At 36.5% G+C, this 12,462-nt stretch overlaps 1 protein-coding gene across 1 annotated transcript in view; it reads right to left on the bottom strand.

Moving 5' to 3' along the window:
- LOC105147216 (uncharacterized) overlaps positions 1–12,462 on the bottom strand; it is a 49,670-nt gene that overhangs the window by 30,818 nt on the left and 6,390 nt on the right. The window contains exon 3 of the mRNA XM_011058087.2: positions 10,129–10,716. Within this exon, the coding sequence (XP_011056389.1) occupies positions 10,129–10,344 (216 nt within the window). The 5' untranslated portion in view covers positions 10,345–10,716. The remainder of the gene's footprint in view (positions 1–10,128; positions 10,717–12,462) is intronic.

The raw sequence follows: 12,462 nt of genomic DNA, 5'->3' as shown, positions 1-12,462 counted from the left end.
AATTGTCAGTCTAACTCGCTGTCTAAGGCTGTCATGCGACGCCTTCACATGCTCGCTTTCTGCATACGAGGCATACTCGATGGTGCCTCGTAAATTAAAGGACACAATGGCCGACATGGAAACGTCGTAGCCCCTCTTCAAACTGGAAACCTGAGGATAAAACGTGAGGATGATCGAGAGGATAGTCAACGAGAAAACAAAGAAAGATAAATCATCTGTGGGATATTTCTCTATGCAATAAATGAAAATATTATCCGGCGTTAACTCTTAAAAAATATATATTTTAAACATATTTAAAATATATTGTGATATATTTTATTTTATACCTAATACTATAAAATACAAGAATATAATATATAAAATAAATAAGTACAAAAGGTTATAAATACGATATAAATAACAATAAAATGTCTACACCTATATAAATTATATAATAAAATATAATAATAAACATATTAAACATAAATTGAAATAATTTAACTCCAAGCTGAATGACTTATTTTTTAACATTTTTTTATTAATAAATAATTATAATAAATAATTGTCAATACATTAGATAGTCAATAGCACTCTTAACATTAACGCTTAAAAATTATTTTTTTACGTTAGCCCATTTGAATTCACGGTGGGATACTCGCGAGGGAAGATGGTTTGAGTGCAAGTAAAGAGGCTTAAACAAGAGAGGCTCGTTAGAAACAAGTGGCGTCGATTAAAAACGCCGAACCCTTCTCTCGCTGAAATACATCGGCAAATACGCGAAGGTGCTTTTCTTCAAGCTGCATTTCCTTTTCTTTCTTCGTTTTTTTATTTCTTATATCTTTCTTCTTATCTGTGTGCGTTGCCTTCCACTACATGCTCAAATTTTAAGTGAAAAGACCTTTACCACGGAGCGATTGTTTTCTCTTTATTTAGCGGTTTATATTCAAGAAAGTCTAAAATAATAACAGAAGAATAATAAGATTTATCTAGATTATTTATATTATTATTAATGCAAAATATTTTTATTACAAAATTTCCAATGCAAAAAAAAATCTTTCCTTATCAATGAGAAACAAATTTTATTTGCACAAAAATTTATCCGTAATTTTTTAAATTTAATTTATTAACCAATTATACTGAATAATTATGATTTTACGGGCTTCTGAAGTTGTAAAGACACCGTATCTGACACCGTCAATGTCAATTCATTCCAAGCAGCTCGCCGATCTTTCTCGTTATCTAATATCTCGTAATATCGCACGGCTCGTGTGTGGTGAAGCGGAACACATGCGTGGGCGTCTATTTTCCCCGGCGTGTTTTGCATAATTCGAGTGGGAAATGGAATCCGCGGCATGCCGGAAAAGCGCGCAGCATATAGAACGTTCTGTTTAAGACTAACGATACTGTCCGTCACAGTCATAGTAATGTAATATATAATAATATTTAAAGCAGGCATATATATATTACGCGAGATTATCTGGCATTTTGCCTTTGGGGATTGGCACGAGGCACAGTAGATCTCCACACGATAAGAGATTTACGTCACGATCTCGTAATACTTAGATCTTCGCAACATTTGACCTATATTAACCTCGTTTTGCTAAATATTCTAATTTTCTCTCGACAAGAGAAGATATCACTATCGCGCAGGAGAGAGAGAGAGAGAGAGAAATTCTTGAAAAATATTAGACTTTTCTAATCTAAATTGATAATTATTTCTAAAACAATTTCTAAACAATGTAATAAATTTTCAATGTAAATTTCTCAAATTACAATGAAACTCAATAAATATTTACTCGATTATGAATTTTGGAATCGGCGAATTGAAAAATTATACGCGGTACAAAATTATATGCGATACAATTCTTATCTATAATCGCTTGAGGTGATTGTTATTATCGTCCAGATTTTCCTCACGATCGCTTGAAATGAAATAACGAGCTACAGCGAGCTGTAAACCTTCAGAGACCAGCGACTCCGTTCGCAGCTTCTCGAATACACCGACATAAATTTCGACCTATACCCGCCGGCAGTAAATTCATCCTTGGGGATCGATCAGCGGTGCAATCGCAATAAAACGTTATTGTTGCGTACAAAGAGGATGGATGTAGAACGAACCGCGCCACATCTCAACTGAAAATGCGAGCTTGCTCTATTTTACTATTCATTTTCTTAAGAAGAATACCGGCGTAAAATAAACATTTTTCAACGTTGACAGAGCCAAATTCCGTAAAGTTTCATTTAAGGAGGGAAAAAAGAACAGCGCTTTTTAATTAAAGATATGGAAACGCGTTTCTTCACGATTCTATACGAAATTATCCAGAGTATCGGAAGGAAGGGGAGCACAAATGAACTCAATAATTCGATACGATGAAAAACGCGCATTTCCCGAGTGCAAGCAATCAGTATGAAAGCTTATTGTCGTTCTCGTTCTTCCTACCACGAAGACAATGGCGGATCCTGCGATTACGGGATTTAGACGGCACACGGTAAATTCACACAGGATCGTCACGAGCCATTACGTTATTATTACAACACCGCGCAGTTTGTCCGTATTACCTTAATGGCGGCGTGTCAGTCGTATCTTTTCCCTCTTTGGGGCTCTACGTCCCATATGGCGAAATGCGAAAAGGTATCAGTATCTACGTGAGACCATAAACGCAAGAATTACGTCACCGAGTGCTGTAACACATGTTCACATGCGTCTCTGAACGAGACACAAGGGAACATTATCTCAAATCGATTAATCCAACCTCCGAAATTATTAAAAGTCATCTTTCAATCATTTCAATCCGTTGAAATAATGAACTTCCAATCCGTTTAGTAAGGAGAAACGTATTTGCCCGACCGATTTAATTTTGAAATTAGATTATTCAAAATCGATTTTTCTCCCACGAGGAAAATTGTAAAGTGACTTTAATATCGATATTAGAGTGATAAATTCTTATGAGCAAGTTATGAGCAATATTAACCTGCTAGATACGACATCGTTTTGTCGTTAAAAAAAGAATTTTTTTATTGAACTTTTTGCTGAAAAATGACTTGTAAATATCAATATATGATATCAACAAATGGCCTTTCTAGCAATTAGAAGTATTATATCTCAGTGTTTAATACTACATACAATACATTTCTAGTTCTTAAATATAATCTGCACAGATTCCGAATTTATTCTGAGTTCAATTTTAAATTAAATGTTGCAAATATGCAACATTTGCCTTTAGAGGATTAAATATCCTAATAATTAAGTATCGCAAATCATAAATTCTATCGAACAATCCAATCGTTTAATTTCTTCTTCTTTCCAAGTTCAACAAAAAAAAAGTTTAACAAAATGATTTTCAAAACTACAAAACTATCGATTGTTGTCATATCAATCAAAAAACAAATCTAAAAAAAATGAAACTGTTGGACGAGAACACCCGGTAGATATTCTACGCGAAACACTCGTCTCGTCGTGCAAAGATACGAAGATACAACGTACAGCGCGCTTTTATCTCGCGGAGCACGCGATATCGGGGTGGTCCAGGAACAGCACGAAAAGCTCGCTCCCGCCTGGCAAGCGTCTCGGGGGAGGAAACGGCAACGTGCATTGCGCCCCCGCGCGCGCGGTATGCACCGCGTCCTGCGACCTACATCAACAACGAGCGCGAGTACAGCGAGAGCGAGGATACATTATTACTGCCATCGGAAAGCGAAGCTCTCTCCGATGCGATGGTAGTGCGACGGCCGGAGGGTGTTTCAGGGTCGGTTGCCATGGCGATACGCTGGGACCGCTGCCACGGGGGTGCAGCCTGGAATATCCACCCTCCTGCCTCTTTTCCGCGATTCCCTCTTCTCCCTTCTTCCCTCTCTCGACCACCTCTTCCCTCTCTCTTGCCTTCTCCTTCTTTCTCTCTCTCTCTCTCTCTCTCTCTCTCTCTCTCTCTCTCTCTCTCTCTCTCTCTCTCTCTCTCTCTTCTCCCTCCTCCATCGTTGCCACCGCTCTTACCGTTTGCGTTTTTCTCCCCGTATACATACGTATTCACTCGGCCGCCCTCCCTGCCATCCCCCAACCATCCTTCTCATCGCCCTCGCCGGCCCTTTCGCCCTCTTTTGTTCCCAGGCTAACTCCCTTTCAACGAAGGTAACGGTGGCTGGTTTGGCCTTTCTTCTTTTCTCTTCTTCTCCGACATCTAATCGTGCATCGTCCACCACGCGATTTTATTTCGTCATGGCGAGTTTAATCCCCATACTGCGCTGCACTGCGTTACACGTCACTTACGGTATTGTTGCGCGATAACGATCGATAATGCGTAATAACGGCTCACGAAAACGTGACTATCACGTCGACGAAATTTCGCCCGATGTGTTCATCGCGAATCGCGACCAATCATGATTCACAAGCTTGAATAAGCGACTTTGTTAATAATTGCTCTTCAGCCATTGCAATCAATATCCAAACTATATATTTATTCGTTATCGATATCGATACTTAGGTATCAGTATTTTACAAAAATTTTGGTACAAATATTAAAAATTTAAAGTTACGTTTGCGGGAAGTATATAAAAAATAACATAAATTAACCAATTATTTGGTTAAAAAAAGCATGTTATATTACATCATATTTAATAATCCGTGTTGCGAATTATATATTTAACTTAATATTATAATTTAAAAAATGTTTAATTTAAAGTATATTTAAAGCTCTCGTTTACGCTTTTCGATTGCCGATCGAACATCACTGATTCTATTTTTCCGGAATCAGTGACTAATTAACATTGTCGAATATTGATATTCCTGTCATTATATAATTCGTATAATCCGCATATCTACACGGCGAAAGGAGATAAAAGAAATCCCGGTCATAATGAGTGTGACAGAATTCTGGACGCGCTTGTTAAAAAGCAATTACTCTCGTCGTACGAAGAGCCGTTCGTGAGGAGACTACTTCGTTTGAAAATCGCTCGCTTTGCGTCCTCACTTTGCTAATTTGAATCGCTCATTGCCACTCGGCCAGCTCTCAAAGGTCGTGGGAAACGCGTTTGTCGCGTGCGATTCACGTTTATTTCCGCGTCGCGTAAATTTCCTCTGGATGAGAGAAAAAGGGACAAAAAGGAGAGGGTGAAGAAGAAGAGGAGGAAGAAGAAAGCGACGCCAGGAAGAAAACGTCGCCAAAGACGTACGACTACGACGGTGCCGCGAGTAAATTGTAATCGCACCGCTTCTTCCGAGTGCACATGCATGACTGCAACCGTATCGTGCATTCGTGACAAAGTGTCCCTCCGATACATGCGCGTTCGCAAAAGAATGTGCACTCGTGGATAATTCTATTCGCGGCGAGAAGCGACTTTAATTGTGACGCCACACAACACACACACACACACACACACTATGTGTATATACAAGTCTTTATCCCATCTTCGATATATCGTTCATATTTACGGATAATTCCATAAGCGCAAGCGCACTTTTAATAGCGATGCATTCAATCTCGTACATTAAAGAGATTTCTCGTGGAAAGATATATTTTCCTGAATCCCTCGCTGTTTTTCCTGTCGGATCTCTCCGCGGGCAATTTCGCCGGGTTCGCTAATTAACTTTTAACAGGAACAAATAGATAACGCGCAGTCGGGTTATAAGCTAAACGACCTCGTTTTTCCCAGGCATGAAGAATTATTTTTCTATCCAAGAGAATCAAGGAAAAATACATAAATAAATATTAACTTTAACTCTTTTCTCATACCATACACGAATGCTTATCATGTACCTACTACAACTTTATCAATTCTTTAAAATAAATTTTTAAACATTAATGTTTTAAATGTAAATTAAATTAAAAAATTCAAACTTTTTGCAGGCTATACTTTTTAAAATTACCGTAAAATAAAGTAAACTAAAGAAAATATTTAGATAGCGCGCATATTAAAAATCAAATCATAACATGTTTAAAAATATCTTTTTTTAAAGTGTTGTTTTATTTGTTAAATCATTCAGGCATACAAATTCTTGTATGCTTGCTTAAATATTATTAAAATTTGGTCCAGTTACTCCATTTCACAGTATTATCTCCAGTCATTTGTTCTCTTTCCCCCCCCCCCTCTCTCTCTCTCTCTATTTATTATTATTTTTATTATTATCATTTTTTATTAGTTTTTTTTTGTATAAAAATCACTATATATTGTAAACAACAATTAGTTTGTACTGATACAGGTATCTTGTCTTAGCGCTTGAGAGGATTTTTATCCAAAAGCACTCAATAATAGGCAATATTTATATCTACCTATCTCTTTTCTTTAAAAATTATACATTATAGATACACGAAAAAAAGACAATACTAAGGAGCGAAATAACTATCACGAAGACTATCCGCAAACTGTCGTTAATTATCGTTGTTTGAATGTCAGGCAATGCGAGAGAGTACGATTGTACTTTCGCTTATTGCCCGCGAAATGTACATTGATCATCCGCAGAACGGGTGAGGTGAGGCGATTAATCAGACCACGATAGACGTCGCGAGGATACCTTCTCGGTAAAGTCGATGCCGCAGACATCGCCACTAACGAAACACATGTCAGCGCGCGTTAAGTCGCAAACCCCCAGAGAACCAGCGCGACACCCTCGTTAATCACCAGCACGTCGAGCATGATGGATTAAAATCAGCGACGCATCCCTACGTGCCACTTTCTTTCTTCGCGAATCATTTCCCCCTTCGATCAGACCCAAAGGTACAAGTTTTTGCTTCGGTTATGCCAACATTATACGAGTCACTAACTGAAATCTTTTTATGTTTACTCTTTGAAAAAGTGCATAAAAAGTTTTTTAGAATACATAGCTGTTTTACTTCTAAGAAAGAGTTTTGTTGATTCCAAATTTTAATGAAAAAAAATCTTGAAAGTTTAATTTAAAAATATGTAAAGAGAGAGAGATAAAATTGAACAAATGTTAAAAATATATTTAAGTACAATATATAGCCTTTACATTTTCATACAACTATTTAATATTTGGTGAGACGTCATGTGATATCGCTTCTATTAAATTTGTTAATTATTATTTCAAAAGAAAAAGATAATTTCACAGGCAATTTCTATAAAATCTCTTCTTATTCAATAATTTTCTCAGAAATTTTACTCTCTGTTCTCATAAATTATCAATTGACCCTAACATTTTCTTCTCTGTGATCACAGAGATACCTCCTACGTTTTAACTCGCATTAAAGTATCGAAGGGCGCGTAAAAATAACTGCGGCATTATCGTCAATGACATATTGACGAGGAAAAGAACATTGCGTCGATACCTATGGTCTAGAATTATTATTAGCCCTACGACTATTGTTGGAATTACATTGTTTTACGCTAAGATTTACGTTACGAGAGAGAACAGTTATGAGGAAGTTAGTGAATCAATTGTTGAGACATAAGATAATATTATGTTAGTCGAAGTAATAATCTATGTTGGTTCAGTGAGATAACTCTCGTAATCAGATATTTCATAAATAAAAGTACATCACGTGTTACCAAAACTATTAGATCTTTTAAATTTTTAAAAAACCTTAAATTAACATTATAACAAACAACCGTATCTCTATCGTCGAAAACAATTACGAGTGTAACAATAGTGAGCTATAAAACCTAAATATAAGGCAATATCTCAGGAATCCACTTATACTTTGTCTTCGAAATACTGCAAGAACGGCATTCGGAATTTGGGAAGAATATCTTAGCGAAATGGGAACTTACCGCGTTCTCATATTTCTGGCTCTGGGATAACTCTTAGATTCTCCATTTTCGAGCATCCGCGTAATGTCTAAGATTGATGCGTAAGATATATCGGAAGGAGAAAGCATATTTCGAGAAAATGAGCGAGCGAGAAAATAGGAAATCCGTCTGAAAGCCACGCGAAGAGCTGGCGCTGCGCGGCGCTGCGCAGCGCTTCCGTTATCAGACAATTGAAATTTCCGACAAATGATAAGCATCGCGAATTGTTTCCTGTAATAAACCAAACCTAACCAACGATCGACAGATAACTACCAAAATTCCTTCTTTTACTAGCTGGCTATTATTTTCTTCCTAAGGCAGTAAAAAAATCCAATTTATCCATATTGTTTGAAGAGAGGGAACCTCTTTACGCGTAGCTACAAAGAATTGGCGAAAAAATAATACGAAGCAAGAATGGAAGATGACACGAATAAGCCGACTTTGTAATAAATGATCATGATGAATAATAACTTGGTTATTGAAAGAAAATTCCAGCCGTAGTTTCTCAACTTGTAATATTAGTCTAGTTCCCGGATAAGGTCCTTCCTTCGTTTCTTCTCCGAGGAGATTCGCCTCCTTTCCCTCTCACCGACCACTTTACTATGCTTTCTTTATTCCGCAAAGCCACGTCTGCGTAATGGCTATTCAGATATCGAATCGATTTATTTCCCAGGTGGCATTCGGAAACTTCGGCCATCTCTGCGGTGAACTTGGAATAGCTATCTCCTTCTCCTTCTCTCTTTCTTTCATTCCTCTATCTATCTCGCTTTTGCAGTGCACTTTAGGGTCCCCGAGATCTTGGACTTGCCATAGAGCGTGAAATGTTCATTGGCTCACATTCGTTTCGCTAAACTTTTATCGTCACATTTTGTCTAAATCTTTTAAATCGACCGTTAAACCGAACATAGAGAACTTGAACGAGATAAATTTGTGTGTTCAGATAAATCGAGAATTTATTTATAATATATGTTTGAATATTTAATGATTTTTTTTATATAAATTATAATTTAATATATTTTATAAATAAATAATAACTATATGTATATTTATTGTTATTAGACCTAGTAAAAATAATATTAATAATAACACTAGATATAAGATATAGTTAATAATTAACGTCATGTCCATTGGAAAATTCAGTTTATACGTAACAATCAAACGTTTTAAAAGTGTCTTTCAGTCAGGAAATTCGATGTAATCGAGCAATAGATAAACGGTTTAATTATACGGATAAATGGATAGATAGATGGAGAATTAGTTTCATTAGATAGATAAATGGATATGTGGGTAGATTTATACCTAGTTAGGTCAATTATCGAAGAGATTCCGATATAATGCTATCAGAACGATTGCTTCTCACAAATGTGATTAAAATCACATCCAATTAAGAAAAGCGGACGGAAAAGTCGATAATCGACGGAAAGACCAAGCGATTGAATGAATGGTATCATTTTCATGAAGGTTGTATTTTCTTACATGTTAATACGATTTAAAAAAATTATCAAAGTAAGGAATAATATAAAAAAATTCTAATCGTGTATTCTTTGCAGACTAATATTTTCTGTTTTCTACTTAAACAATTTTCTATAAAATATTTACAAAATTATCATTGTTAGAATATTTTTGATGTTTTGACGAAATTATAACTGTTCAATATTTTTGAAATATTAAAACGTAAGGAACGTAAGGATTAGTATAACTTTCAAGTCTGTAATTGAATAAGATGGAGATTAAGAAGAGATATTTCTATCGATTTTTTTTTAAATCGATCAAAAATAAATCATATTTTTTCAAAATTAACGCTCCATGAAACTTGAACTTAATTATACTATATCTGGATTCTCCCATATATGTATGTATAGTAATATGAACGGGTTACTAGGACGTGCACATTAAGTCTTCGAGAGGAACTACTCGGGAGAATAGTTTAAGTGCCTTTCTAGAGAAAGCTCATCAAGACGCTCGTCAAATAATTAATGCTCTCCTTCGCAGAGAGATAGAGCACTTTAAGATTCACTTCGACGCGTCTTCAAAGAACGCGATTTGCCAATATTCGCAAAAGAATTTTTGCAATATGTTAATTATAAAATCCCAATTTTTTTTAATGCACTCAAATACAATACGAAACATCATCAGCTGTGTTTTATTAAATTGATTATCGTTAAAGAAATATAATATCAAAATCATTATAAAAAATGTTAATTCCATAAAAATTAAATAAGAAATTAAATAAAAGGATTTTTTTTAACGTTGTCTAATAATACATTTTAATATATTTTATTGAAATTTACGAATTTTATTTTAAACAAACTCAATAGCAAATTTTTAAAGGATATAATGAAGCGTAATTAACAATAAGCAGATTGAATTTTCTGTATCGCAAAATAAAATTGTGATGGCAAACTATCTAACCTTATTCGGGTATCCATTGTATCTGAGCAACTTCTTGCAACACTTGCCACGGTTCTCATAGTAGAACATCTGCACCATGTCCGCACGATCGGTCGCGCCGCTGACGGTGAACGGCGCCCTGGACGACGACGGCGGTTGTTGTTGCTGTTGCTGTTGCTGCTGGGCCGGCGATTGCCGACGCCCCAGTGGCACACACGGGCACCACCCCGAGACCATCACACCGATCGGGCCCGTCGCCGGCCCGATTCGCCCGATCTAACCCAAAGCTTCGAATTCTCTTCGCTTCTTCGCTTTCTTCGAAGATCACTTCGTCCCGTTGAAGACAAGTCTCTTCATTGTGTCCTTCTTCACCTCCTCGCGAAGTAAACTCCTCTGTATTTTCAACCTCACGAGATTCTTCACGGAAATCTCGTTAGAAATCTGGTAATTGTAGTGATGAAGTTACGTCGTGGCTTTGTTAGCTCATTCTAAAGCTTTTGTAAGAGGAACAAATTTGAAGTGATGACGGCGATAGTTGTCACGTAGAGAAATTTGGCAACGTGTCTTGTACTACTTGTCGGTGTGTTTGGCAGCGAGTACTCTAGAGACCTGGAAAAAAAATATAATTAAAAATAACTGTGCTAGATAATCCAGCGAATGGATTTATCCTTTTTAAGCATACATTCTTATTTCTTTAAACTCAACGTATATATTTGTTTTATTTTGAAAATATAAATGTGCACAAACTGCAGATAAACAAACAGCAAAAGAGAAATATTAATTGTCAGTGAATTTTGAAGATTAAACGGACTTCGTGTTTGTGCTATATGTTATTGTTTTCCATAGGAAAGAAACTAACATTTATATGTCATCGAGATTGAAAGCATCGCCTTTTACTATAAACGAAGCATTCATGAAACACAGCAAAGCTTAATTCTGAATTAGGTCAATTAAATCCGAATTCTCTCGCGAATATTCGGACGAAATTGCGGAACGTGGCGAACGTCAAGGAGGGAGCGAGAATCCTGCCAGACTATCTGTGTGGAGCTGTCGTTCATTCTACCACGAATGTCGTTCGTGCTTTTCAGACTTTCGAAGAAATCTGTCCGATTAAATTCGAGTGCATGTCGTTGCGAATTACGGTCGGATCCATTACCGCACCAAAAAAGCGTGCTCTCCGTAAATCAACGGCCGTTAGATTTGCCGTTCGATCTCGTGACTTAAATTAACGACTACTGCAAAAAGCGCGGCAGGTTGATAAATTGGTAGATAGATGGATAGACGCTGTAGATGGATGAATTTCCTTCTACCATAGATTCCCTAAGGACGACCTGAGATAAATAGATATAATTTATTTAGATCTTAAGGGGCGGGTCCCATAAGATACGAGAACAGGAAACTAGAACGAGGTACGTAAGATTGGTGATAGCATTCGCAAATAAAATGTATTTTGCATTGCAACTAATTTTTTTTTTAAGTAACATTAAAAAATAATTACGATTAACTTTAATTAAATAATGCATTTATATTGTATCTAGAATTCTTTTCGGAAGATATACAAAAAGATCCTATCGTTACTATTAGAAAAATAGTCTTTTAATTAACGCAATATTTTAATAATATGTCGTATACGTAATGATATGCCAATCATTCGACATAGCGAAGCCATTTGAGAAATTGTCAGTGGAGACGTACGTTTTATTTCCTGACAAAACAAAACGAACGCAACGCAAACTGACTAAAGTAGACGAGTGGGGGGATGAGAGGAAGAGGAGTTGGTGAAGCCGTAAAGATGAGAAAAACAACATAGGAATTTGCAATTCATGAGAAACGTCGTCGTCGTCGTCGTCCTCGTCGTCGTCGTCGTCGTCGTCGTCGTCGTCGTCGTCGTCGTCGTCGTCGTCGTCGTCGTCGTCGTCGGCCGTGCGTTAGTCACAGAATGCGCGACCTAATTTAAGAATGGAAAATTTGCGCCGTGTCTCCTCTACTCTTGGGTAATAAACGCGTCGCATACTGTGCAAACATCATTCGACTTACAGAAAATAGCGAGAAGAATTTCCACCTTCCACTTCCTTCAACAAAAGATCGACAATAGTTCCATCAAAGAATCCGCCTTTCCCATTTTAGCGGAATTTGGATCGAAAAATGTGCTATTTTCTTAATATTATATTTAATATTATGCAGAAAGATGTAGGATTTACATTTAGCTCTTAATACATATGATGATTTTCCAGTTCTAGGTCGCTCGCGTCCCGGATTAATTTTTACAAGCATATATAAAAATTATTAAGTTTTGCATATATTGTACTTTAACATCTTTAGAAAATATTTATAAAGTTGTGTATTAAAAAAAAG

The sequence above is a fragment of the Acromyrmex echinatior genome, chromosome 9, assembly GCF_024713525.1.
Source record: "Acromyrmex echinatior isolate Ae372 chromosome 9, ASM2471352v2, whole genome shotgun sequence".
NCBI lineage: Eukaryota > Metazoa > Arthropoda > Insecta > Hymenoptera > Formicidae > Acromyrmex > Acromyrmex echinatior.
This window is presented reverse-complemented; position numbering and strand designations above follow the sequence as displayed.